This window comes from Enoplosus armatus, chromosome 10 (assembly GCF_043641665.1).
Source record: "Enoplosus armatus isolate fEnoArm2 chromosome 10, fEnoArm2.hap1, whole genome shotgun sequence".
NCBI lineage: Eukaryota > Metazoa > Chordata > Actinopteri > Centrarchiformes > Enoplosidae > Enoplosus > Enoplosus armatus.
The window spans coordinates 15,941,348-15,968,752 of NC_092189.1; the positions used below are offsets into that span (position 1 = coordinate 15,941,348).

General features: G+C 39.1%; 5 protein-coding genes across 5 annotated transcripts; 2 read left to right on the forward strand and 3 right to left on the reverse strand.

Moving 5' to 3' along the window:
- Window positions 1-1,880: 1,880 nt before the first annotated feature.
- On the reverse strand, window positions 1,881-6,770 carry LOC139291849 (protein eva-1 homolog C). The gene is made up of 8 exons (XM_070913965.1): window positions 6,674-6,770; window positions 5,401-5,606; window positions 5,180-5,303; window positions 4,190-4,342; window positions 3,780-3,923; window positions 3,617-3,688; window positions 3,448-3,528; window positions 1,881-2,266 (listed from the first exon to the last, which is right to left on the reverse strand). The coding sequence occupies exons 1-8, from the start codon at window positions 6,768-6,770 to the stop codon at window positions 1,881-1,883; spliced, it is 1,263 nt and encodes a 420-aa protein (XP_070770066.1).
- Window positions 6,771-10,078: 3,308 nt separating this feature from the next.
- clic2 (chloride intracellular channel 2) lies at window positions 10,079-14,899 on the forward strand. The gene is made up of 6 exons (XM_070912813.1): window positions 10,079-10,394; window positions 11,794-11,903; window positions 12,437-12,562; window positions 12,668-12,768; window positions 13,335-13,516; window positions 14,264-14,899. The coding sequence occupies exons 1-6, from the start codon at window positions 10,341-10,343 to the stop codon at window positions 14,423-14,425; spliced, it is 735 nt and encodes a 244-aa protein (XP_070768914.1). The 5' UTR covers window positions 10,079-10,340; the 3' UTR covers window positions 14,426-14,899.
- A 271-nt stretch (window positions 14,900-15,170) lies between these two features.
- Window positions 15,171-17,203, reverse strand: urp1 (urotensin-related peptide 1). The gene is made up of 5 exons (XM_070913937.1): window positions 17,101-17,203; window positions 16,597-16,725; window positions 16,472-16,512; window positions 15,817-15,922; window positions 15,171-15,282 (listed from the first exon to the last, which is right to left on the reverse strand). Exons 1-5 carry the CDS (start codon window positions 17,201-17,203, stop codon window positions 15,251-15,253), a joined length of 411 nt encoding a protein of 136 aa, XP_070770038.1. The 3' UTR covers window positions 15,171-15,250.
- Window positions 17,204-20,122: 2,919 nt separating this feature from the next.
- Window positions 20,123-23,643, forward strand: c1galt1c1 (C1GALT1-specific chaperone 1). Its single transcript, XM_070913588.1, has 2 exons — window positions 20,123-20,226; window positions 21,967-23,643. Exon 2 carries the CDS (start codon window positions 21,981-21,983, stop codon window positions 22,932-22,934), a length of 954 nt encoding a protein of 317 aa, XP_070769689.1. The 5' UTR covers window positions 20,123-20,226; window positions 21,967-21,980; the 3' UTR covers window positions 22,935-23,643.
- A 917-nt stretch (window positions 23,644-24,560) lies between these two features.
- On the reverse strand, window positions 24,561-26,764 carry mcts1 (MCTS1 re-initiation and release factor). The gene is made up of 6 exons (XM_070913198.1): window positions 26,607-26,764; window positions 25,587-25,739; window positions 25,381-25,478; window positions 25,167-25,300; window positions 24,927-24,994; window positions 24,561-24,826 (listed from the first exon to the last, which is right to left on the reverse strand). The coding sequence occupies exons 1-6, from the start codon at window positions 26,615-26,617 to the stop codon at window positions 24,745-24,747; spliced, it is 546 nt and encodes a 181-aa protein (XP_070769299.1). The 5' UTR covers window positions 26,618-26,764; the 3' UTR covers window positions 24,561-24,744.
- Between the last annotated feature and the right edge of the window lie 641 nt (window positions 26,765-27,405).

Below are 27,405 nucleotides of genomic sequence, written 5' to 3' on the forward strand. Positions count from 1 at the left end.
GTCGGACTACATAGCTGGCAGTTTGTGGCAGAGTTAGCTAGTTACACTACAGCGGAGAGACTTTGCTATGGACTCCCTCCTCCTTCTTCTGTCCCTCTCCCCGCTTAGTTATTCGTCGATTCGGCTTCATCATCTTGTTTTTTATCGGCGGTTGGCAACAAGTATGAAGCCCATAACGCCACCTTCTGCCGCGGAGTGTGGACTGAATGCAGCTTTCTCAGCCTTGACAATAACATCAAAGAAAATCTGCAACATCATGAAGTAAATTCATAATTATTTTCATATCAAGCTCACACTCAAGGGAGTGTCATGCTCATCACATGTGTGCTGAGTTTGGGATTACCTACCACCCAATGATACATCTCTCAGCAGAGCTTGTTTTACCAATGAATTAAGGTCACATTTTTTTATTTTCTCTTAGACATACAGTACATATGACAGGTTCACCCTGAATTGAATCCCCTGTGGTTCACTGTACATTAGTTCTTTAACTTTTCAAGTACAATTTGTGAAACATTGAACAGAAGCATCACTGTAAACAGACCACAATTCTCACTAACACAGTCTTTATCATCTAGAATGACTTGCTTTGTAATGTACCACACTGGTTTCAACATTTTTACATGACATGACCCAAAACAAACGTAGGCAGATAATTAGCTAAATTAACTGAGGCTGAATCTGTGGCCTCACTGTTATTTTATAGAATATGTTGCGTTTAAAATTTATTTGAAATGCAAATACTCTGATGTTAATCTTAATAATGATTGTAATTAACCTAGGACAGATACGTAGCAAGATTTCATGTATTACACTCTTTATTGTTTATAGCCCAGTGGCGGGAAGTAAATTTCCTCAAGTAATGTGCTTACAAATTAAAGGTACTTTACTTGAGTATTTCCATTTTTTGCAACTTTATACTTCTACTCCACTACATCTCAGAGACAGATATTGTACTTATTACTACCACTACATTTGTCTGACAGCTTTAGTTACTTTACAACTTTTCATGACCTTCCTGTCTCCTACTTCTTAAGTTAAACTGCTATAACTATTTGAAAACACCTTGGATTAGCTGAAAACAGCTGGGGGGGTTTTGACTTTTTTGAAATATATGGTTCTCATAGGACAGTGACACGACAAACATATGATATAGAAGATGATGCATTGCTGTAGATTAAACTACCTAACAGTATATAAAGTAGTTAGAATTACCACAACTTGAAACATCCACAGCAGTAAAATGAAACATACACATTAATGCAGCAGTAATATTAATCCAGAAACATCATATATAATAATAAAACAGTGACAGGGACCATTGTACTGCAGAATGAGTACTTTTGATACTTTAAGTACATTTTGTTGATAATACTTACATACTTTTACTTAGGTAAGGTTTAAAACCTTTCTGTCTACTGCCTTTCCCGAGGCCATTTAAAGATAATACATTTTTAGGCTTTTGCACTTAAATCTTTTAAATCTACTGTATTTCTACTATTATCTTTAAATTGTTGTTCTTAAATCGTATTTAGTTTTTCTTTCGTAAATTGTCTTATTTCCTGTCTTATTTGTTTCATATGTTCATGCCTGTCTATGCTTTATGTAAAGCACTTTGGGTATGAAATGTATTATACAGATAAACTTACTTTGCCTTGTAGTGGAGTATTTTTACAGTGTGGTATTGCTACTTAGGATCTAAATACTTCTTCCACCACTATTAGAGTCACTTGGCCATTAAAGACAATACATGGTTAAGGAGGAGCAGTTAAATTATTTTAAAAGTAAAATAAATGTCTGTGTGTAATGTCAGTCCTCTACTTAAACTTCAGAGCAGAAGGATGCTTTAGCAGTAACTTAACTCATACATGTGACTTCTCTCAATTGTTGTAGGTTTTAATCTTGTGAATGGCATATGGGCTGGAGTCTCGATGTGGCCAGATGTCTCCATTGGGCAGATCTCTCGTCTGTTCCACCTCACGTTCGACCATCTCTACCGTCAAAGTGGAAGGACTGAAGATGTCTGTTGTGCGGTAGGATTGTGTGAGGCGGCGGAAGGACGACGTGTCTGAGATGTCATCGTCAAACAGGTCCTCCATGAGCTCCTTGCGCTGTCTGCGAGATGCTTTCAGCTCATCGTTCAGCTCAGAAACCAGATCTTTAACATCCCTCACTATTGTGGAGCGCAGGCCAAACAGGCAGAGCAGGAAAACCAGACCAGCACAGATGCCGGAGACAAAGTACAGAGCCACTCGCTCTGGGAGACCTGGAAGAGAGGCATGCAGTGAGATCAAACTGAAGTCAAAATGTGCTGGCATAAGACACAGTTGTCCATCCTGTCCAACATCCTGACCTTCTGCACCAAATTATCTCTTAAAGGACTATAATGGTGTATATAATTTACTACAAATTTCTTACACTTTGCATTACTGTTGACAATTTACCAAAAGATGGCCTAAGTTTTTACATTGTTTAATGTGCTTTTAACTTCCCAAGAAACCACTGACTCCATTTCCTGTCAGTGCTATATGAAAATACACCTGCAGAGGCTTTAAACTCAATCAAAATAGGCACTTGATCACTGGGAACATTAAGTTGTCTTTAATGTCTTTATTTTATTTTTTTTTACATTTTACTTTATTTTTGCCTGGTAATGTAGTTAAAACCACAGATTTTATTGAAAAGTCCTTTTTCGGCAGTTTAATTGTGTGCATATGGAAACATTCAACAATCAAAAGATTTCAACAATCAAAAGTTAGTTCTGGATTACAAAAATCTGTAAATTTCACATGAATTTTGTCCATAAGTGTCCATATTGGCTGTCGGTTCTCTTAACATGGATGTTTGAATTTTCAGCCATCAAATGAACACACCATCCAGGGGGGAAAAAGAAATCCAAGCTTTCAGCTGTATTACCACTATATGATAATGTGGTGTTGACAAAACATTTGAAGACAATTAAATGTTTACTGATTGATTACCTGATTATCTTAAGCAGCTTTCACAAGGGCAAGTTGATTTTAATACACTGTAATAAACTGTAAAGTGAACGAATGGCTGACTGAAATTAAGAAAAAAATATGCATTACTATAAAAAACTATGATATTCTTTGGAAAATGTCAGCAGTAGTGCAACATTTTTATGCAAATTATGTATTACTTCATAGAGAAATGAGGGGAGCAGTTCAATGCAGAAAACATTTTTTTAATGTGCTCAGTTTGTGCAGAAAGTGAAAATCCTATTGTCAATCAATAAGATGTAAATGTGGTGTGACTGAGCATATGAAAATAACATTTTTTATTTTGTTTTATTGAAAGACTCCCCTCAGTTTTTCATTTTTAAAACATGCAAAACCCCCTGTATGGCCCTTTAAATATGATCTACAACAATGATAAGACATGTACATGCAACCCTAGCCTGAGGTCTACAGGCATCAGTGCACATACCCAATATTTTTTCAATGATCTCCAGAGAGTTGGTTAAGAGCACGTTTTGAGGCCTGTAGGTGGGGCCAGTGTACCATCCACCTGCAGGTGAAGAGGGGTCTGGGCTCAGACGCCAGTCAAAGTCTGCTGCATGCAACAAAAACCTGAGAAGTTTCAGTCTCACTCTCACCATGTGTGTAGTCTGAGATCATGAAAGGATCTGTCGACCCTCGACCCACATCTTCCAGAAGATACCGAGGCACTGAAGGGAAAATTAGAGTTGGGGTTTTTTTTTTAACATCATGCAGCAAACTATGTCAGTCACAAGCAGAAACATCCGGTTCGTCACGTACCACAAGTGAAGGACACTCGCAGGTGTTTCCTGGTGCCGGGGAAGCAGGGGTCCCCGAAGGTTTGAGTATCGGCCAGTAATGAGCAGTTCGCTCTGCTGTGACATCTGCGTGACACCTTCCTCAGAGCCGAAGGTGACAAGCACTCTGGAATAAATCAAGTTTAGTAAATGTAATCAGTTTAATATTGTACCATTATGCTCTGGTCTCAAATATCAGCTGTGATTAGCAACAATAAAGTTGTGATTGAACAGTCTTACTGAAGATGCACCACTGAATGGATCGTTTCTGTGCATAATTCAATTAATGTTTTATTAATGTGTACTTATAGATGAACACCAATTATTCTCCATTGTGTCTATAGAACTGCTATTTGTTCCAACTTGATGACAGTTAAGCGCCCTGTTTCAGACCCATGTCAGTATGCGATCCAGGTTCCTGAGGACAGTAAGGACTGCCATGCAGCAGGTGTCCAAATGTTGCGGAGTAGATGGCGAGGACGGTCTCATTTTTACACATCAGCCTCAGACGCTCATTTTCACACACCAGCCTTGTGCGGTGGTGCTCTGAAAAACAGATACACATAATTACAGAAAGGAGTATTTTGATGAACATCTAGTAAAGAAACTTTAACAATCACCCACACTTTCAACTGCATTAACCTGCAATGAAAATGTTGCTGTAACAAAAACAAAAGTAGAGATGATGTTAACTGTGATGGATCACCTATATCTCAATTGGGTTTCAAGTTACTACAAGTTGATTTTCATACAGAAATGATCAGAAAACAGTAGCTGCCCGGAAGGTAGAAAAAGATGCATTCAATAAAACGATGGCAATAGTGGTTCTCACCAAAACAAAAACAACCCGAGGTCTTTTCCAGAGCTTTCAACCATATAAACACTTCCCCTCATTAGCAGATGGAGTTTGTTTTCAGTTTTCATGAAGATACATTTGTTGACAAGTTTAACTTCGACGAGAAGTCCCAAAAGTGCGATGGATGAAATCACAACAGCTACTGAGAGCACGTATCAACAGATGCAACAGATCTCCATGACAACTGAGCAAACGTCATCCTCTGATGAAGACCGTCTGATATGGTTGAAAGCTCTGAAAAAAGCTTGTAAAATGACCTTGAGTTGGGATTGTTTTGTTAAAGTACTATTTCAGGTCAACAATGAACTTCCATGCTTCACTAATCCTTTGGAAAATGGTGGACATTAATATAAAGTACATGCAGTGATAGGTGTAAAGATGCAAAACACACGATTTGGGTTTCTTACTATCAGTTTAGCAACGTAAGTAAAAGACAATCAGCTGATTCAAATGTTGGCACCCTGACTACTGTTCTAGTCATATAGTTGTCTATATAATAAGTATTGGACCTTAACGACATGCAGTACCTGGTCTGCACTTGTAGGCGACTAGAAGGTACTTGCTGGTGAGAGGACAGGGGTCCTGCCCAAACACTGGACTGAAGACGGGGATGTGACAGGACCGGCGATCCTGACACTCTGACAGCACTTTCTGCAATAAGAAAAAACACGTTGACTACTGTAATCTTCTGAGTGAGTCATGAAAGCATTCGAGGAAGGCTTTACTAAAAGTTTGTGGCTTTATATACCTCAATGGCAACCGGGGAAGTGCATTCTTTATCCTCCTCCACAGTTATGTTTGTGTTTGCAGAGGGACACAAATGCTGATTAGGAACACGACGTCCGTAGAAAGCTGAGAGGACGGTCACAGACGTCCTGGAGGGACACTCGATGATGAGCATGTCTCCTTCACAGGCATGAGCCGTGTGGTTCTTCAGGATGGTGTGAAGGTATCCTAGAAAAGAACACAAGGTGATGCTAATTTCACTTTTATGCATCTGCAGATTGTGGCAGATCGCTTTTAAGTCAGTTAGCATATACAGGTGGGAAAAAAGAACAGTGCAGCAAATCAGCAGGCACGAAAACATACACAACAGTGTGATGATATCTAATCTCAAACAGTGTTTTAATGTGTCTTTCATCTCATTTGAATATATAGATAAGTAACTCCTCTTTTACTTACGTCAGTAATAAACAAGAGTTTCAGATTTGATTTATTGCTAACAAGTCAATTATTTACCCTTGTTAACAAAGCAGAGATGACTGGTTGACGCAGTTATTATTACAAAATAATATATAATTTAGCAGCCCTTCATTGTCTATAATTGGCAAGTCAATAGTGTGACTAGTGTGATGCTTTTTTTAGTCCTTTTTAGCAGCTCAGCCCTGGTTGTCAACTGGGTGGTGTCCCAGTCGCTGGGTGTAGCTCTCCAGGACAATATTTGGACCATATGACCACTCATACAAACATACAAGGCAACAACAGAACATGGACACTGAAGTGAAGTCTCCCCTCCCATGTGTGCTTCCCCTGTTTGTGTGTGTGTGTGTGTGTGTGTGTGTGCGCAGTTTGAAGCTTCAGGGAGCAAATGAGAGGCAGTACCAGGCACTCGCTCACAATGAACTATTATAAGCCCCTCTGAGCATGCAGTCGCACAACAAAATGGAAATCGCTGCTGAGGTCAGATAGAGAGGTACACAGCTCACAATAGAGGTGTCTGAGTCAAAAGCTACCGTTGGCTTTATCATTGTTAGCAAAACATCATCCATCACATTGTATTGCCAGGAATCAGAACAACTCAACTTTTTTAGGAGTAACTAGTCCTACTCTGTGTGAAGATCTTAGTTCAGGACCCTGATTCTGGTCTTTCAGCATGAGCTGGACCAGCTGTTTGAAAAGCAGGATGTGCAGAAAAAAAAATGGGATGCTTAATGTGTCTCTGAAGCTTAAAAAATAACTGGTCAGCATTTTGACTTTCTCCTGAGAAAGGCAAATATTGATGTAAAAAACGAGGCACTTACTGGAGAAATCAGGAGTCGAAGGTGCTGCTTGTGTCTTCAGAGCCAAAAGAAGAGGTAGAAAGAGGCAGAAGAACTCCATGGCGCTGTCATTGTGCATATCCTGCACAACAGACCCCGAGGTTTGTTGTAATGAGTTGTTGTGCGATTGACTCACTGGGAGAGAGCGGTCAGTAGGTCAATGTGGCCATTGTGTTTACAAGAAACTGCCACCCCCCCTTCAGCAATAAAAAACATCACAGTTGATTGCGTTGAACAGAGCGGACAACTGAGCTCCAGTGTTGCTTTGGATGAGCTTGGGAGGATGTCGCATGTGTGGATGCATGTACATTTAGAAAATGAAAGAATCAAACTAAAAGGCACATACTGCAAAAGCCTCTGATGTGACTCCTCTTTCGATTAGTTGTTGCAGCTTGGGGCTTAAGTACAAGGACGACGTTGTTTCATATTGTGAGTTTTATGAATAGTTTACCATTTTGAGAAATGCACTCATTTGCTTTATTTCACATAGTTAGATGATCAGTACCACTTGCATGTCTGTGTGTTAAGTACAGAGCTCAGGAGCTACAGCCGGAATGCTAGCTTAGCATAAAGACTCAAAGCAGGGGGAAACAGTTCTCAAAAATATGCCTACCAACAACTTTAAGGCTCACTTATTAACATGTTGCATCTCATTTGTTTGATCCATGCACAAAGAGAAATGTAAAAATGACAATAGGCTTTTTTCATGTCCCAGTAGGAAAAGCACAGGTGTAAATATCTGCTGAGGAAAAGCCTTTTTGCAGTTTTAGGGGGGTTGTAAAGTGACAGGAAGTCAGAGACAACAGGTCAATCATCCACCTTGCACTTCTGTGAAATGTCACTAGCTACAGTGCGGATTGCCAGATACGGCCTGTGAGCAGAGGTTTTAGTATATGTCTCAGGTACGCTGGCACCACACCTGGCAACTTCACTGTGGCGACAAATCACCAGGAAGTCACTGCGCTCGGCCGTTGTTCACTAAGAAATACTAACAACGCATAAATTGCCCCAAAATGTTATGTGTCTATGGTTGTTGTTGTTGTTGTTTTCTCTATAGAAATGTCAAAAGACAGTCTCATTGAATTCATTATAGATCCTGTAGAGGCTCACTGGCATGTTATTATTTTGTTTACAGGATAACATCTTTAACATCATGACCTTACGTGTGTGTGTGTGTGTGTGTGTGTGTGTGTGTGTGTGTGTGTGTGTGTGTGTGTAATTGCAAAATCAAGACTCATTCTCTTGGACTGGGTTGTCAACATTGAGGGTCCTGTTTATGGAGATAAGGCGCTGGTTTCCAGGAGGTCACTTCCAGCTGCTGTGTGTGTCCAGTGGAGATATGTGTATCTCTCTCCATGAGATGGGGCTTTCCTATCTTTTTGTCTGTGGAGGAGGAAGTGAACGGCCACTGGCGAATTAAACGCGTTTCCACTGTTGCCAGTCTTTTCCAGGAATACTCAGGAAACCCTTTCTGTTGAACGTCCTCTCTGCGTAGCCAGAATGAGTTAGTTTCAGTTTACATTAAAGCTTGTGATTTTAACCTCAATTTCCCTTTTACACATCCTTTCTTTCCCAACCGTGTGTGACGGCTGTTGTCATATCAACCAAACACAAGCATGAAATACGTATGGAGTCATTCACCAGTGCTGAGGACATTATCAGTAATTGCAGCCACTTGTGATGGTGAACTAAAATGAATATGTGACTGGCACTCCAGCCATTTATCACACAAGCTCCAATAAACACTCCTCCCATGAGCAGCGGAGTGGACGTAATAATGGTGGCTGATAATTTCAAAGGAGAAGCCCACGTTTTAATCATGTGTGTGAGTAAGAGTGACACTCCCACCTTATACTCCAGTAATATTCCATTCACTCCCATAGGAAGTGTCAGTAAAGTGACTAATAATTCCTTAAAACTACTCTGTCTCGGAAGAGGGGTTGCAACAAATCACAGGCCGAAACCTCCCTGACTTTTTAGACATTTAAAACGAAAGAGGAGGATGCTTTTTTTTTTACAACTTTCTTTTCGTTACATTGTTTTTCATCAAATTTCCAGGATTTGTTTGGAATTTCAATGTGATGGGTTTGTTTTAAATGGCACAGAGCCATATGAAACAAATTACATGGTACAGTGCCCGTTATCTTCTCCTTGTGACGCGTTGCATAACCCTGCCCATGTAGTTCATCTTATTTCTTTAGGGAAGTGGGCATGGGGACTTTATCATAGAATTCCCCTTCCCCTATTTACTGTAAGTGATACCATGTTATAAGAAACTACTACTGAACTGAGCCCTCAGCCCCAGAGGACATGTGGTCACGTTCATTAATGTATTTACCAAGACAGCTTTGCTCATCATTACTAATTACCACTTACAAAAAGTATAGTATTCAGTGGGGGGGTGGGGGGGGGGGGTATCAAATGCCTTGAACTGTAAAGCACAAAGAATTTTTTAATACTAACTTTCTTCACACCTCAACTAATCCAAAACACATCACCAATCGAAAGTAACTTTTTTTCTCCTTCCTTTTTACACCAAAACACTGTGGGGATTCCCCACTACCATGATGACTTACTCAAAACACTTTGTTTGAAAAAACAAACCCCAACTTAACTTGACCTCCTCTCGGTTCAGCAGAGTAAAAAACATTATACAATTAGCCAAATATACACTGTACTTAGTGGTGGTAGGAATATTCACAGATTTTACATAAGAAAGTTGCAATACCACAATGTAAAACTACTCCATTACAAGTAGAAGTCCTGCATTTAAACTTTTACTAGGGTGAAAATATTTACTGAATATATTCTATAGTACTTGAGTACTACTGGCATTTTAAGAAGACATTAGGTGGATTTTCGTATGTTAAAAAGCACTGAAGCAAATCATTATTTTAACGTTTTTATTTCATCATTGTAGCAAAAATATACTCATTAATCACCATTAAATTACAAAACACACACCAAAATAAATCAGCATGACTTCTAAACTGTATGTTTAGGTATTTCGTACATTCCTCTGGCCAAAGCAGACATATTATACATGATTTATTCAACCAGGAGTGAGACTTTGTGCCTTCAAATTAGATGAGGTGTCTGTGCTGTTTCCCAGTGTCCCTCAATACACAGTGAGTACTTTGCAGTAAGTGCAGCCTTCCTGTGAAAAGTGCTCCTAGTCTATTATTCTTTCCATATCTAAATGTTTTGGAATGTGAGTGGCCCAAATTAATTGTCTGAATTTGTGTGAGTCACATGGTGTTATCATCCAATGTATTGCAATATGCAGAGGATCCTATTTTAAGCTCTCTCCTCATAGAGTTTGGCTCTGGGTATATAAGAGTGTGTACCCCGCCCATCTCTCCAGATCCTCCCTCTCCCCTGACTTGTAAAGTATGTTCAGAGCGATAGCCTCCAAGGAGCCCTCAGACAAAACACAACCGGCCGAGAGGTGCTGCACTTTCTCCTGACGTCCACGACCTCGAAGACACTTGAAACCAGAGCTGCTCTTGTTCAAGGGCACTTTTATCAGCTTCCTCTCTTCATCTCTGTGGATATTTGGGGTGCAAATAACCACTGACTTAAGGAGGAGATTTGGGGAGCAAGAACTTGGAATTTAAAAAAAAGTAAATTAAACTTTATTTGAGTCAACATGGCACTTCGGCAGAACTCCGACAAGGATCCAAGCATCGAGTTGTTCATTAAGGTCAGTCATTTCTTTTCAGTTTCACTGATTACTTGACTGCAACATGTGAGGAAAAGCCACCTGAATTCACTGTCAAAAGAATGTGCTGTGTATAATCCGACTCCACAATTTGTCTGTTTTATATTTAGAGGAAAGGATACAGGAAAACAAAGGAGTCACACTAGGATTTGCTGCTCACTTATCAGTACTGTAAAAGGGCAGAGATCCACAGTGTGTTGCTGTATGAGCGGCGTCAATCAGAGGACAACTCTCATTTTGATGGGTGCCATTTACAGATACCGTGTGCTCCAGATGCTGAAGTGTTTGTATCCCAGCTGAGGGTCACAGCACATTTTTATCAGTGAACTCTGGCCACAGACAGACAGTCCACCTTATCATCGCACACCCAGGAGGAGCGGGGAGCATGCAGGGTGACTGGCCCCAAGCATGAACCAGGCACACCCACTTTACTTACGCACACATTCAGATATAGTCCTCTACATCAAGAAGTCACATAAACAACTAATTTATCACCTCACGTTGTTGCCTAATGCCCAAACATTAAAATACATCATGATCCTTTCATTCTCCTACACCTGTATACAAATGTGTTTTTGTTAAAGGCATCTGTTAAGAGACACAGTGTCTGCTGATATATAAAACAAGGTCAAATGAAGCTTTAAAAAACAATACATTATGTCTCTCTGTAAATTAAACATTCAACATTCAGTCACTTAAAGGAATAGTTTGAGATTTTTGGAAATATGCTCATTTGCTTTTTGTTGCTGAGATTTAGATGAGAATATCGATACCACTCTCAGACTACAGCCCGCAGATGGTAAGCTTAGCTTAGCATAAAGACTGGAAACAAGGGGAAACAGCTAGCCTAGCTCTATCCAAAGCTATAAAAATTATCTACCAGCACCTCTAAAGCTCATTAATTAACCTGTTATATCTTGTTTGTTTAATCTGTACAAAAATTTGTGTAAAAAGTCATATGTTTACAGGGAGTTATGTGCATGGAGAAGAAATTCAAGAAATAGTCTGGGACATAAACCCACATAAAACAGCAAATTATTGTTTTTACACTTACATTTTTTAATAATTAAATTAATTAAACAAACAATATCTAGAGGTGCTGGCAGATTTTGTTACCTTTGGACTGAACCAGACCGTACAGATGAGAGTGCAGAGCAAATGTTAGCGTCTGTTGTTTTCCACTACAACACAATGCCTGTTTTTCTCCTCCATGGAGGAAACTGCCATTAAATATGTCAGACACGCCTTTCACTTGCAAGATCACTTGTTTATCAGCAGAAAGGAAAATAAGAGATATTGTGACTGCTCCACCAGTTTTTTGTTTTTTTTGTGGCTCATTTGGTCATAAAAGTAAAATTGTGTTAATTTCTCTGTTTTTCAGGCTGGACATGATGGTGAAAACGTGGGGAACTGCCCCTTCTGCCAAAGGCTCTTTATGGTTTTGTGGCTGAAAGGAGTCAAGTTTACAGTGACCACTGTGGACATGAGGAAGTAAGCACCCCCTCCTCTGGCACAAACACTTCCTGAGCATCTGGTCTCAGGGACTTTCACACAGAGATCTATTAAGAGAGTTTCATTCCGTAATCCAAACCATTTCTCACTTATCAATAGGTGTGTTGCTCCCTCTGTCAAACAGAGGTCGGAGGGAGGGGCCCGCGCAAAGTGTACAAAGAGCTCTGTGTCGCTTTCAAACAAACACCTTCTTTAATTGAGGCTTTATTGTGTGAATTTCTCAGGGTCATTACCGGTGAGCAAATAAGATCAGGATGCTGATAATTGAGTGATTCAGACTGCACACACACACACTCACTACAGGCCTCTTAAACAGCCGACCGCTCCCAGCGCCGTGTGTTTTTATAGCTAAACAAACAGCCTGTTGAAATCATTAATCCAATGTGCCACATTTGATCCTGACATTTTGACGTGCTCGATAACAGTCTGATTGAATGAATACTTCTATAACCAACTCAGATTTCTCCCCCTCCCCGCCCTTCTTCCTCTCCATCTTTCTACGTCCTCTCCAGGAAGCCAGCTGAGCTCAAAGACCTGGCCCCCGGGACCAACCCCCCTTTCCTCCTCTACAACGGCACCCTCAAAACAGACTTCATCAAAATCGAGGAGTTCCTTGAGCAAACACTGGCTCCTCCCAGGTATTGTTGTCGCTTGATCATTAAACAAATATCAATGAAGTGCGAGTTTCATTCTCATCAAACAAAGGTTACTCCCAGGCTTCTCCTCTCTTCTCTCCCCCACAGGTATCCTCATCTCAGCCCACTAAACAAAGAGTCCTTTGACGTGGGTGCCGACATTTTTGCAAAGTTCTCTGCTTTCATCAAGAACAGTCCAAATAACGCCTGTAAGTTGGGGCTGTTGTAATTCATTAAACATGTGACAGCTCATAATGTTTTCACTTATTCTCACCTACATGGATGTGAGATAAACTGTTTAGGAAATGGATAGTAAAATATATTCTTAATGTGTCATCACAGGATTACAACATTGTACTTTCTTACTGCACTACATTTATTTGAAAGCTATAGTTAATAGTTATTACTCAGATTAAGAATGTGTCTACAAAATATATGATCAGCCTCCAAAATATAATGTAATATTATAATAGAAACACTCTGCATAATGAGTACTTTTATTTTGCTATTAAAACAGTTACATTGAAACAGCTTAAATTTACTTTTACTGTCACTTTTTCTTTTACTTAAATAAAGGATCTGAATACTTATTCCACCACTGATCAAAAGTAATAGTATTATATTTGTGATACTTTGATGTGTACGCAGCATTTTATTTTGTAGCTGGCTGATTTACACTCATAGTCTGTTTGGTTACATAAAACGGAAGCACTGCGTACCTGTAGTTACATTACACCACCTTACACAATATATCTCTGTGTTTCTGACTATCCAGTCCACGAGAAAAACCTGCTGCGGGAGTTCAAGCGCCTGGATGACTACCTGAACTCCCCCCTCCCAGAGGAGATTGACCACAACTCCCGGGAAACCATCTCTGTCTCCAAGAGGAAGTTCCTGGATGGCGACCGCCTCACTTTAGCTGACTGCAACCTGCTGCCCAAACTGCACGTTATCAGGGTGAGACAGTGCATCATCATTTTAGGGTATTCTCTGGTAATGTGCTTGTAGAGTAAATCTTAGCACGATGAGTCTTCATCTGGACAGAAGTGCTTGGCTGTTAGATGTGTGGAGGCCGTGGTAGAAAGTAACTAAGTACATGCATCTCATCCACTTAAGTACAATTTAAGGTACTTGATACTTATTTGTCTTATTTGAGTATTACCATTTTATGCTTATTTAAACTTTGTGCCATTTCAGAGGGAAATATACTTTTTTATTCCACTACATTTATTTGACCGCTGTAATTACTCGTTTCATATTAAGATTTTACATTAAAAAAACATATGATAAGCCTTTAACGCATTATTAAAGGTTAAACCAGTGGTTCTCAACAATAAACAATATCTGGTTGGGGCCCCTTGTCACGTTTTAAAATTCTCCAATATTTCACAAAAAAGGCAAAACATTTGAGAAAAGTCCCAAAAAAATAATACAAATTTGTGTATCTGAACTTTGTTTTATTTCCAACACCATTAATCATCACATGACCCCTCAGATTTATCTTGTGACCTCTGGAGGGGCCCATAACATCGTGCTTAACAGTATGCGTTTTACTTGTAACTTGTAACAGAGTATTTCTACGTTGTTGTATTGGTACTTTTACTTAACTAAATGATCTGAGAACTTCCTTTTCCTATGATCTTTATGTACCTGGTGCACTTTTTGTCTCTCAAAATGCTTAATCTCCCTTTCCATTTATTTCAGGTTGCTGCCAAGAAGTACTGCGACTTTGACATCCCCGCCCAGTTTACAGGCGTGTGGCGATACCTTCAAACTGCCTACGAGAGAGAGGAGTTCAAACAGACGTGTCCAGCCGACATCGAGATTGAGAAGGCTTACTTTCTCGTGGCCAACAAGAGGAAATAAACCTTTGAGTCTCTGAAATGAATGCCCTGTTTTCACCAAGTGTAGCCATGCATGTAAAGATGGTGACCTTTAATAATAAACTGTGGCAATGAATCAGACACTATTCCACCTTAAAAACCTTGACCTGTTGTTGCAGTAAGACTTTGGGACATGTTTTATTGGTTGTATGTATTGACTATTTATTGATAGTCACTCACAGACAAATGGTGTCTTTATGCCACATTGAAAAGGCCAAATGTGCAATTGACTGTTGATGTAATTTAGCAGAGTTTTTGTTTATAGTGTAAATAAAGATATTTTTCCATGATTGCTATGATCAAAACACCCTCATTAAAATATATGTGATTGTGTTAGTGTGTGCAGAAACCTTCTCAAACAGTTCATTTTCACGCAAAACATGAAATACACTTCTGTATCTTATCCTGGATGACTACAGTTGTCTCACTGTCACACAAATAAAAGATATTAAATCCATTTGTCAAACTCCTGATTTGTGTGTGTGTGCATGTGCGTGCTGACTCCATTGTGGAAAATAATAAACCCCCTATTCTACCGCCCTTCTTTAGGTCTCATACAGTAAATATTATAAACATTTAAAAACCTTGAAATATCTCAACCAAACGCAGGTCACATAAATGGCATTTCTGATATTGAAGTTTATTTTCAGCCACAAAAAAAGACAATTTTACAGCTTCAAAAATATATTTTCTGTTGATCCAGTTTGGACTATGAATAAACTGTTTGGTGGGAAAGAAAAATGCCAATGGAGAGTGAAGGCGTTTCCAACCAGGCCGTGATGAAATCACACCGAACATCCTGCTGGCTCTAGTTGGTGACACAGTATTTCCAGAAACATGCTGTCAAGACGTCAGGGAGAAAATGAGGAACAAAGCTGAAGACAAGTGAAGTGAAACACTTTGCACACATTTTAATTTATTACACATGCTATTTATTTTAATATTTACCCAATATTGTCAATCTGTTTCTCCATATTGTTTACTAGTGGTACCTCGGTATATATTGCGCATACACAACATCTATTGCATGTGTGTCCATCCTGGAAGAGTAATCCCTCCTCTGTTGCTCTTCATGAAGTTTCTCCCTTTTATAATTCCTCATATCTGCTTACAACCATGTTACAGTGTGTTATAAACCATTTATTAAATGTTTATATATGTTAATAAATGCTAAATCGAAGGACTCCATTTATCACAAGCCTTAGTCAAACATCTGATTATGTCATTGCATTATAATAATATCAGCTCACATATCATGTCAGGTATTGTTATGTGAGGGCGAAATACTTTTGCCCGCAGTAAAGACTGCGTACATATAGCAGGTGTGGCATGTGCTCTCTGGAAAATAATAAGAGTATAATAAGAGTCACTCACCTCTTTTGTTTGTTTTTGGCAAGTTCTGCTCTGATCTGAGAAAACCCTGAGAGCGCAGCTTGTCAGCCGCTGCCAGCTTCAAGACGGCTTCTTTGAGGTCGTCGACCTAAAAACAAGATACAGACATGATGAGAGCAGATGCAGGTGATGTGTTGTAAACTCACTACAGGACGCTGCAGCCAGAGCTTTAACTGGAGAGATCACGTAACCCCATTTTAGCCTGTTTGTATTGGCTTCCAGTTGATTTTAGAATTGGTTTACTTTTAAAGCACTCCATCGTCTGGCTCCAGCATACATTTGTGAGCTTTTGTGCCCTTATACAACAAAACTAATCCCCCGGATTGAGACTTAAAGCTGAAGGAGATGCATTATTTGTCAGAGCCTCCAACCTCTAGAATAACCTCCCTGTTTAAATCAATCTTGTCACCTCTGTGACTTCCTTTAAATCTCTACAAAAAAAACGATTTCTGCATTGTTTAGTCTTTCACTTTTAACTTCTCTGAAATGCTCGTCATTTCTGCTATTAATGTTTTGGTTTGTTGTTTTTTTCTGTTTTTTTCCTTATTTTGAAATGTGCTATTCTATCATACGGTAAATAGTGCTATATTATTACTGTCTTAAGATGGTGTAAAGAGACATATATCATCAGACTTACCATGTTGGCAAACTTATCTGGTTGTGCTGAATCTTTAGCCCCTTAAAAAGCATAACAATAGAAAAATAAATTAATTATGTTGACCATATGTGACTGATTTAACATGATGTTGGAATTGTTTTTACCTTTATTCCAGGAGTCTCTCCCTCCATTGTGCTGCATCAGTAGAGGATACAGATTATTCACGTCTCTCTGCTCCCCCTCAGCAGTGTTGGGTCCATCCTCCACCTCTGACACTAATTTCTGAATGAAATCTGTTGAGATAAAACAACTTCCTCTCATCATCCAGTCATTATGACATTAATACCCCTGCTGTTAGTTAAGTGGAATAATTTATAAAACATATTTTTAAAATTTTGCATTTTTTAACCACATCTTGAGGAGGAAAAAGTGGTTATCAAAAAAGGATATTAGAATATTTTAAAAGATAGAAATTCATTCATCTCAAAGGAAAATTATGAATATGAACAGAGTTTGGTTGAGTTACTGTATGTTATCTGGCACAGCCGGGAATTGAATACACAATGTTTCATCATTAAGGAGAACTGAGCTAATGTCTCCAAGTATCCACAAGGTGAAGTTTAACACTTTCAGTCAAATCTAAGAAAACCAATTTCAAAGTATCTTACCTGCCTGTGGCTCCAGGTTGGTATCCGGGTACAGAGGTAGAGCGTGTGTCCGTCTGGCAGAACAAATCGCAGCTACGAGGTAAAACAGAGCCACAGAAATCATGGTGCCTTTATCTTTAGATGGCCAGATCTGGACTATACCTCTGCTCGGCAAAGAACTTCACTTATATACCCTCAGAGGCCATCCATCACAATCTGATCAATACATTATCATCACACCCAGTCTCCTTCTTAATGGTTTTGACGCGATGGATCAGGCGTCATAGACACAATTTAGGGGACCCTGTCAATTCAGCCGGAGCCTATCTGTGCTTGTACAGAGGGGCCTAACAAATGTTTACTCTGCAGCAGTAATCAGCGGCTGTCCAGCTGAGCTCCGATAGTTTATGTCTGACACCATTTCTGTGTGATGGGCTGTTCAAACGTATCATTGCTCATGTCTGAGATCACAGGTACACACAGCTGCTGGAACTGTGTCACTGCAGGTTTCTACGTCATTTTGTGTTGAATGACTGACATTTCTGAAGCAATTCATCATGACTGATGGAACCAAGAGGTCACATTGTGATAAATATGTTGCACATTAGCAAGCATACATGTCAATTTATATTTCCTGCAGGCTTCACTGTACACTGCTACCTTCTCAATATATAAGCTGCACTTTGCACATAGGCCAAACTAAATCCAAAGTACTGAGGCTGATGGGAATGTCATAAACCAAAATGAACAGCAGTTCAACATTCAACTAAAAACCACAAATGTCCACCTCATGGTGGCGCTAGAGGTCAGGAGATCACATAATTTGCTAGGATCCATAATTTGCAAACAAATTTCATGGCAAACCATCTAATAGCTGTTGACATATTTCATTTTAGACAAAAGTGATGGATCGACCAACCGACAGGAAGACGACTCCCCAAAAATTGTAAATATATGTTAAAAAGTTAAAAGTTAAATGTACAAATGTCACAAGTGCAAATACGCAATATACTGTACCATGCAGTTCACTGAAGACAAGTGTCAGACTATACCAGTATGTACAGAGTCAGGCAGTCCTGATGGCCGGAGGAAAGGAACCTTTTCTAAGCAGATCTGTAGTGTCCAGAACTACTTTGTACCTGATGAAAAGCCAGTTTGAGCTCGAAACATTGCACTTTTCCCAAAATAAAGAGAATTTGCAGATAACTGTTTTGAGAGTCCTTTCGGAGAAAATTACAGCGTGAGTTATCACAATTAATCTATTAGTTATTTCATAAAAGCTTAACATGTGAAGGGAAACTTTTGTTTAGTAATTGTTTCCAAAAATACAAAAGACCAAAACAAGTTTAGAGTTTTCGGCTGTTCGCAGAGGCTTGTTTGAGGCTTTGGGCCGCAGGGCTTTTTGTCAAACTGAAAGGTCAGTAATGCTTTTGGATGAGTGGACGTGGTGATTTATAAGCTTGTCTCCACATCTCTGAAATTGCTGTTGAAAACAACAACATTTGATACATTTGGCTGCAGAGCAGTTAATGAGAAGACGCAAAAGCACGGCGGAGTTTGCCTTCAAGGTCAAGCAGTGACTAACACATCAGCCGCACAGACACATTACTCATTTGGAAGAGGAAAGAAACAGTAACTGTCACTGTCAAAATGACATACAGGATTTATGTTGATTGTAATGTAAATTTAATTTAGTCCTGAATTAAAAATCTATTATGAGTATTATGAGCAAAATGTACTGAAAGTATTAAAAGTAAAAGTACTTTCTCTGCAGAAAAGCGGCCCCTGGTGGTGACTAATATTCTGACAATATTCAATTGTTAATAATGATACAACAATGTGTACAGTAAGCAGCATTTTATTGTTGAAGCTGGTCGAGGTGGAGCTAGTTTATCCACTTTATTTACAGGTAGTTTAGTCCAGTGGTTTACAACCTGGGGTTCGGGCCCCTCCAAAGTCTCACGAGATAAATCTGATCAGTCAATCAATCGATGGAGCAGGAAAGAAGTTCAGACACACACATTGGTATTAATCCTTTAGACTTTGGACTAAATGTATGTTTTTTGTATAATATTGGAGAATTTTGACTCTTTGGGCCTGAAACAGTAAATGAGCCAACAACTCATTTGTAGATGTTTATAATTTATACATTAACTGTACAAGGTTGTGTCTCTCTTTCTATTCTCAGTGTGCAGGTCAGTTTGACCTTCGGTGTGTAAGTGTTTAAATCAAGCATCCTCACTTTTTCCTGTGAGAAATTCCTATCTTTTCTCTCTCAGACAAAAATTAGAAAACTCTCTGGAGGAAGGACAACTTTAATTATCAGTAATGTCTATAAGACTTGAGTTTAACTTCATTCTGTGGTCTTTTATCTTATGAAGGTATGCATACCAGAAAATATAGGCCTAATAAAACTTAAATTCACTTTATTACAGAAATTTCTACAACACAACCCTGCAATTTAAACCAACCAGAATATCTCAAAATCAGAACCTATCTGTGAACTAAATACACAATCAAAATTGATGGCTAACACCATGGAACCCCAAAGTGTTCAATACTAAATAAATAAATAAATACATAAAGACATATTGGAATGATCATATGAATAGATCAGAATCAGGTTTATTGCCAAGTAGGTTTTCACATACAAGGAATTTGTCTTGGTGTTTGAGTGCATAACAAATACGGTAAAATATAATGAATAAATCCAATGTGATATGAAACAATAATGTCACTTGGAAAAAATACCATAATAAAATTATGAACCCCAATAAAATAAAAATGATAAAGCAACATCACATAATAATACGTTGAGTTTTAATACTTTTTAGAAGTATTTCATAATTTATTGGATCATTTATGTATTTTACGTTATTTACTCATATGGTTATTCATTTATTTAATAATACAAAACGTCAACGAAAGGAGACGTTAAAAAATATTCGGACGAGACCTCAGCCCCAGAGTCACATGACCTCAGAATGCGGAAGTGGGTGTTTAACACTACTGTGAACCATGCACCTACCTAGTTGTTAATTAACTCCCCTGGCAGACGGTGGTAATCTCACCAAACAGGAAAGGTGGGAGCTGAAAGACAAGCGAAAGCAGGAGCACCTTCTGGCGCGGCACCATTAATCTAATTAGGTACAGTAAATGCTCTTTATTTGTTATATTTATGTTGCTAAGAAGACCCCCGAGTTAGCCGTGTAGTGTAACGGTTGGAAGATAGGAGGCTAACAGCTAACTAAGAGTTAGCTAACAGCTGGGAGTTAAGTGATTTCGCTTTAACTCCCTGGTATTATCGGTATGTTAAGAAGTGAGCTACGTTCATGCTAGCTGCTCAGAACTGCTCATTTAAATGTCGACGTGAAAAAGAGGTTCAGAAAGACAGATGTGATGTGATGTTTCATCGAAACGCTCAACTGTTAAGTGTTTTTAGTGAGCCATTATTTTCGATCAATCCACGGAGTGCAATGCAATCTATGTTTATAAAATGTCAGTAAATGGTGAGAGTGGTTTGCAAACAGGATTTACACATAGTAAATTGATTAATCTGGCTGAAAACAAAAATCAATATTTACATTGAAGCTGAAACAAGTAGTCAATGATTAGTCAATCAACAGAAAATGAATAGGCAACTATTTGAATAAGTGACTCAACATTTCATGTTTAAAGCATAAATGCCATAAATTCAGTGGTTCCAGCTTGTCATATGTGAATATTTAATATATTAAATACACGTGAGTAATATATTTATGTGTCCTCTATGATAGTAAACTGGATGTCTTTGGGTTTTGTTCTGTTGATTGGACAAAACTGTTTGTAATCAGCTGATTTATTGATCATGAATACAATTAATTAAGGAAACATTTTTGGTGTTCAGAAATTTGCGTCCAATAAAACAGAGTCAGTAAAGAGCGCATACACTGAGTCATCTCATTCTCATTTGGTGTACATGGCAATTTATCAGACACAATGCAGCTAATACGATGATACAGTGATATCACTGAGGTGAATAAGGAGGCTGCCAGTGTTTCATTTGTAAATCAGGAGGTCCCTGAACACAGAGTAGGTGCTGCTCTGACGGGACAGGGGGGGAGAGGAAAAGTCAAAAATCCACAGTGCATGGAGCACATAAGACAACACCTATAGGTGCTAGCTGTTAAAACTAAACAAAACTGTCATCACAAAGTAAGCATTATTTATGTACATTCAGAGCATTCACAGTAATCACTCAAAGTCAGATGTTTCTCACTCCTTGACTTCACGTCCCTGGAAAATTTAATTTAGGGCAGAAAGTTCTGTTTACAACCACAAACAAGCAGGCCAAGAAACTGAACTAAAGTGACATGTTCTGTCCGTCTACCGTCCTCCACTCCGTTTCAGTACTATGGACAGCGCTGTGTAGGTATGCACCCCCTAATTTAGATAACATTAAATATTATACAGTTGAGGTGCCCTAACAGCAAAAGCTCTGCCCCCTTTAGTCTTGCCCCTTGCTTGGTTACTGGCTGAGGACCTCATAAGGGGAGTAATTCAGAGATACAGTCTGGGGCCAGGCCTTGAAGCGCTTTAAAGGTAATCGGTAAAATCTTAAAATCAATTCTGTACTGAACTGTTAGCTAGTGTAAAGATATTGAATGTGTGCGCAGGGGGCAGTGGAGACCCCACTTATTCGAATTTGAATAAATTTGCCTTCACCTTATCCTCTGACATCTGCGACCTTTAATGTGAAAATCTAATATTCTTATAATCTAATATATATCAATCTAACATTGAAGCCTGTCTAATTGATTAATCAAAGTAATTGTTTCAGCTCTAAATAGGATCCTACAGAGTGGCATTTCTTAACAGCTACATTAATGTACTTTCTCTCTTGTTCAGTGTCTGCTGCTAAAATGTTGTCTGAAGGAGGCTCTTTCATGAAGGGGGTGGTCATGGGAGGCGTCTTCTGCTTGGTGCTCTCGCTCCTGAGTAGTTTCAGCCCTGGAACGGAGTCCAGGACGGAGGACCATCATCATCATCACGTCAAGGCCCCGAGTAAAGACGAGCTGACACACCTCTCTGATGATCAGGTGCAGGAGTTGAGCAATCAAGTCCGGGTCTCTTGCATCATCATGGTCCAGCCCAAGATCCTTGTTTATTGGGCCACTGTTGTCGACACCTGGAGCAAACACTGTGACAAAGCTGTGTTTTACACCTCCGAGTCCTCTAAGGCCCTCGATGCGATTGACCTTAATGAAAAAGATGACTGGGCGAGGTTACGTAAAGCTCTGAAGCATGCTTATGAGAACGCCGGGGACCTGCGCTGGTTCTTTGTGGCGCAACCCACCACGTTTGCCATCATCGAGAACCTCAAATATCTGGTACTCACAAAGGATCCCAGTGAGCCCTTCTACCTGGGCAACGCTATGAAGTCAGGGGAGCTTGAGTATGTGGCGTACGATAGTGGCATTGTGCTGAGCTATGAAGCGCTGAAAAGGCTAGTGCATGTGTTCAAGGATGAAGACAAATGTCCAGAAAGAGGACGTGCTTTGTGGAAGCTGAGTGAGGACAAGCAGCTGGCCGTGTGTCTCAAATATACAGGCGTCTTCGCAGAGAACGGAGAGGATTCACACGGAAAGGGCCTGTTCAACAGCAAGAGCGTGGACTCCCTGATAACAGACAGCATGAAGGACAACCCCAATAATGTGGTTGAGGGCTGCTGCTCCGACATGGCAGTCACTTTCAATGGGATGTCACCGAATCAAATGCAGGTCATGATGTTTGGAGTTTACAGACTTCGTCCTTTCGGCCACGACTTTCATGACTCGTTAGTATTTTACCCTCCTGAAGGTTCGGACAATGACTAGAGACTCATTCCTTCAAGCTGGATGTGGCATTTTAAATTCTTTGCTTCTACGATGGCAAACCTGACTTTGGGGAGATGGTTTTCTTATGCTGTTTGTAAAACTGGATCCTGAGTGGGAGTAACACTTTTGTGTATATTTGTACCTTTTGCACTTGGCACAATCAGCACCCCATTCCTTTGTGGTGTAGGTAAACAGAGGCGATGGGTGTGCCATTCTTTTGAATGAAGGTAGAGCTGGGAAATACACCAATCGTGTGACATGAAACAAGGCTTTCTGAACGTTTTGGTCATTGTAATATTGTTATGTATCTTAAATGTTTGTCTTTTTGTGGTCTTAAAGCTGCATTAGTTATTAGGTGATACTATTTTCTGAAAATGACAGTTTCTGAAATTATTTAACTGTTCAAAGTGTCCGGCCATCTTCACCACATTTCTTTTTATCTCTGAGAATACATCGCCTAACTGATTTAAAGATAGTATGGAAGCACCAATAATCAATATTGAGTCAAACGTATGGCCCAGCTCAGCTCTAAATGAACTGGATTTCTCACATTAGTCTGATTATCTCCACGTATGAAGAATTGGCCTTCACAGCTAAATGGAAAATAAAATCCCTCAGTGACTGACTGACTGATTTATGGGAATATTTATATATTTATAAGTATATTTCTTTTGTCACACATTAAAAAAAGAAAAAAAAAGTTTCCTCATTTTAGAAACACATGGTGTCAAACTGAACAGATTACTCCTTTTTTTTAATTATTTTTTTAAAGGAGTAATCTATAATCTTTAAAGAAAAAAAAGAAAAAAAAGTTTTGAATTTTGGATAATAAAATTAAATAAAATGTATTTCTGATTAAACTTAAAATGTGGTTTTGTGGTGTTGAATGATCCAACGAGGACTGTCGAAAGGTGGGAATGAAGATGGAAGAGCGCTGGCAGCTTTCCAAGTTATAACGTAAAACATGCTGTAAAGGGAGATATTTGTACAGCTAAAGAACAGCTTTGTCAAGATGAACACATTTTATATAGAGCTGAGAATGTATTCTATTGCAGATAAACTGCCCACTATTTTATATTCTGCCTTGATTATTGGGAACACTGGTGACCACCATGTTATAATGTATATTCATGTTTTGCTGCTGTCAGGTTACAAAATAAAATATTGTAGCTCTCATATGATTGAAATATGTAGTGAGATTATAACAAAGGTTATTAACATTACATCACCCTCACTGATATAAATGGGGTGGACAAAATATTAGCAACAGCTCTATAGAATATCATAGCCCTCACGAAGGTAAGATTTTTTGCAGAGCTGTTGTATTAGATGGTGTCAATTCAAGAAGACCTGAAATTCCAACCGGTTTTACCTGACAAGCACAGTGTCGAGCTTTACTCACTGGAGGTGCAGAATAAAAGGTCTAACAGTTTTAAACCTGTGCCTACATGCCACTCCTTCTGTCACTATTTATATATGATCACATCCTGGTAAACCAGGTAATTAAGGTTAGCCTGCTACAACGTTGCCATGCCTACCATTTGATTCAATTCTAAAATCACAGGCGACGCAGTATCATGGGCATCCTTAATTGGATTCAATGCAAAATACCAACTGAGATGAAGGTTTAAAGCAAGATCTTTCTTTTATTTGTGCATAATGGCGATTGATTCAAAGCCTCCAGCAGGTTACACAGCTGAGTCCGTAGGTGTAAACAGTTGACTGGCAGCTCATGCCTTGCTGTCAAGAGCTCCACACTTTCCGGGGGGTGGGGGTAGCGGTGGGGCAGGCGTTGCAGGTGTTTATGTCCTCATTTATATGTCTTCATGTGCCACAATCCATCATTCAGATAGTGAACGTTCTCAATTCCAATCCCCTTGTTGACTTTTTCTCTGTTTGCAAAAGACAAAGACAGATAAAGATCAGGCATCATAAAGGCAGCAACAGAGGGAGAATTTATGCTTCTGTAAAAATGTAGGGAAGGAATCTTACATGCTTTCTGCAGACATCTTCATAACGCCAACACAAAGTGCATGTTGTTTTCCCTCTGCCATTATGGCCTGCATCCACTTGTTAAAGACAAACTCAAAGTGTTTTAAAATGTGGAAGGAAGGTGGCATTTTTTGTTTGTTGTTTAAAAACATCTTAACACTATGACAAAGGACAATTTCACGCATACATTTTATAGTTATCAAACAGCTTCCATGTGCAGCATCAAGTATAAAAGGATACAACTACTGTGTCAGCGCCAGCTGGGTACAGTTTAGCGCCTGGTGACGTCAGCCCGGGGCACATGATGTTGGCTCCACTTAAGACAAATTTAATGGCCCCTTTGTCTACTTGCTGGTGTGGAAGAATGAAAGGATCTATTGAGAGAAAAGTGAGTTTCCTATCAGTGTGAGGAAATTCAAACAACCATCACGCAGTTGGCATTAGAAAATCTTACATTTATGCAACAGTCTGAGGGTCGGGTAGAATGGTCCTTCTCTCTGTCTGAAGAACAGCAGTTCTCCATTCACCGTCAGGATTTCAATGTGTTCATGGCTGTGGGAGGAGGAATATAAATATTACAACTGTAGAAGAAAATCCAGTGTACTGAAAACACTTTGCATGCGAGACCCTTGATGAGAAACATGAAATGATGAGTCATACCATCTCACTATTTTGACAGGGTCCTTTTTTGGCATTATGTGATTGAGCCATGACTCAATGTCGGGAAACTGTTCCAACAGCTGATTTTTGATGCCTTTGATCACTGATGTTTTCAGCTGGATACAGTTCGACACATTTTCCTTCTCATCAAATCTGCAACAGGAAACAGTAAATGCTGTTAGTATAATATGTACGAAGTATAAACACAGATCTTTTTTACAACTAGGTTTTATTCTACTAAATTGACAGATAAATCGATATACTATAGGCCTAAATATGTTACAAACATACGGCACTTATTCCACATTGTGGCAAATATTGGCAGTAAACAATAGTTTAGTTGCAATGTGCTTTTTTTAAAGGCAATATCGACCAACACCCACAGTGCCCAGATATATTGGGAAGAGAATCTAAGTTTAGTCTTAGAGAGGAAACAGCATGATCATGCTCTAAATCAGAGATAGAGATAGATACATAAACATAAAACTTAAACAACTATGCATCCTTTTAAATCTTATTCAGACAAGCCAATGAGTTATAGAGTACATATAACTCAATTTCATTTCAATACACCCTGAAAAGGTATTTTGACAACTGTACAGAGAGGTACCTTCTCATATTGGGATAATAAATACAAATGACATATACATATGAATCTAATATTCAAAGTGAAAATATGCTTAGATAATGTGAGCTGTGCCTGGAGGCCCCCAATTGTCTCAAGATGACAAGACTTAAATTTTGGATTTAAGGCAAGATTTTCAAGTTCAAAAACGTGAATGAATTATCTTTAGATCACACAGCACTGACACATTTAAATATATGTCTTTCAAGCCTGGCCTAACCTATAATAACAGAGGATCTCACAAAACATTACAACTCATGTCTGCTTGGCTGCTTGTCTTATTAAATTGTACATGAGCCTATGACACACTCAAAGACGCGATTGCTAATCAGTTAGCGTTAGCCACCTAGCTGTGATTAGCTAACGTTACAACATGGAAATGGTCAGCAACGTACTTTTTAAACATCCTCGTTGGTCGCTGTTACCGCGTTCCTTAATTGTGAGAAAGCTTGTCCGCACTTACTGCGCCAGATCGTATATGGTAAACACAAGTAAATAACAAAATACGAGTCATCTAACAAATAATGCTATTGGGATTGCACGCCTGTTTCGCAGCGGAGGGCCAGCGGTATGACGGTTGCGTCGTTTTACGACAGCTGTTTACGTTACACGGCAGGTCAGGCCGAATTCGATTATGATAGGCGCTTCCGTCCTCTCATGTCGCCTAGGTAACTTCTGACTGTAACAGCCAGACTTACAACACCCGCAGTCGGACACTGACGCTGTTAAACAAATGATAAGTCAACCAAAACTCGCATGTAGCGCCTGTTAGATAATGTCAAGATATTCGTTTCTTGATCATGCATTAGATAAATCAAACACATCACAAAGCCTGTCCCACTATACCATACAGTCTATGGTTCATACTTAGATGGATCTAAAAAATTTTTGTTTTTGTGTTTTAACTATTGATTGTACATACAGTGCTGCTACATTACTGTAATATTTTAATTCATTGTTTAAAAAAATGAAAAATGGAATTGGAATTTGGCAACGTGAATATGATTTTTCTCACGTTAGATAACTACTGAACTACAAATAACATTTTTTTTATCTATCATTTTGTGCACAGAATAATATAAAACATGGACAACGTTCGTTTCTACACCAGTGCCAATTATCCATGTCAATAAGTCTAAATAAATCTAAATGAGTCCAAAATACCCTGGAGAAATGAGTACACTGAAAGAATGA

What these genes read in the sequence shown, in the direction of transcription:
- c1galt1c1 (XM_070913588.1), top strand. Translation starts at nt 21,981, where the DNA reads ATGTTGTCTGAAGGAGGCTCTTTCATGAAGGGGGTGGTCATGGGAGGC.
- mcts1 (XM_070913198.1), bottom strand. An exon ending in CCTGTCAAAATAGTGAGATG is followed by an intron (nt 25,479 to 25,586) that starts GTATGACTCATC and finishes CTCCTCCCACAG; the next exon opens with CCATGAACACATTGAAATCC. An exon ending in CTGGCGCTGACACAGTAGTT is followed by an intron (nt 24,995 to 25,166) that starts GTATCCTTTTAT and finishes AAGTGGATGCAG; the next exon opens with GCCATAATGGCAGAGGGAAA.
- urp1 (XM_070913937.1), bottom strand. Translation starts at nt 17,203, where the DNA reads ATGATTTCTGTGGCTCTGTTTTACCTCGTAGCTGCGATTTGTTCTGCC. An exon ending in GAGAGACTCCTGGAATAAAG is followed by an intron (nt 16,513 to 16,596) that starts GTAAAAACAATT and finishes ATGCTTTTTAAG; the next exon opens with GGGCTAAAGATTCAGCACAA. An exon ending in GCCAAAAACAAACAAAAGAG is followed by an intron (nt 15,283 to 15,816) that starts GTGAGTGACTCT and finishes ACGTCTTGACAG; the next exon opens with CATGTTTCTGGAAATACTGT.
- LOC139291849 (XM_070913965.1), bottom strand. Translation starts at nt 6,770, where the DNA reads ATGCACAATGACAGCGCCATGGAGTTCTTCTGCCTCTTTCTACCTCTT. An exon ending in CTTCCCCGGTTGCCATTGAG is followed by an intron (nt 5,304 to 5,400) that starts GTATATAAAGCC and finishes TTCTTATTGCAG; the next exon opens with AAAGTGCTGTCAGAGTGTCA. An exon ending in TGGATCGCATACTGACATGG is followed by an intron (nt 3,924 to 4,189) that starts GTCTGAAACAGG and finishes GATTTATTCCAG; the next exon opens with AGTGCTTGTCACCTTCGGCT.
- clic2 (XM_070912813.1), top strand. Translation starts at nt 10,341, where the DNA reads ATGGCACTTCGGCAGAACTCCGACAAGGATCCAAGCATCGAGTTGTTC. An exon ending in CAAACACTGGCTCCTCCCAG is followed by an intron (nt 12,563 to 12,667) that starts GTATTGTTGTCG and finishes TCTCCCCCACAG; the next exon opens with GTATCCTCATCTCAGCCCAC. An exon ending in GAACAGTCCAAATAACGCCT is followed by an intron (nt 12,769 to 13,334) that starts GTAAGTTGGGGC and finishes CTGACTATCCAG; the next exon opens with TCCACGAGAAAAACCTGCTG.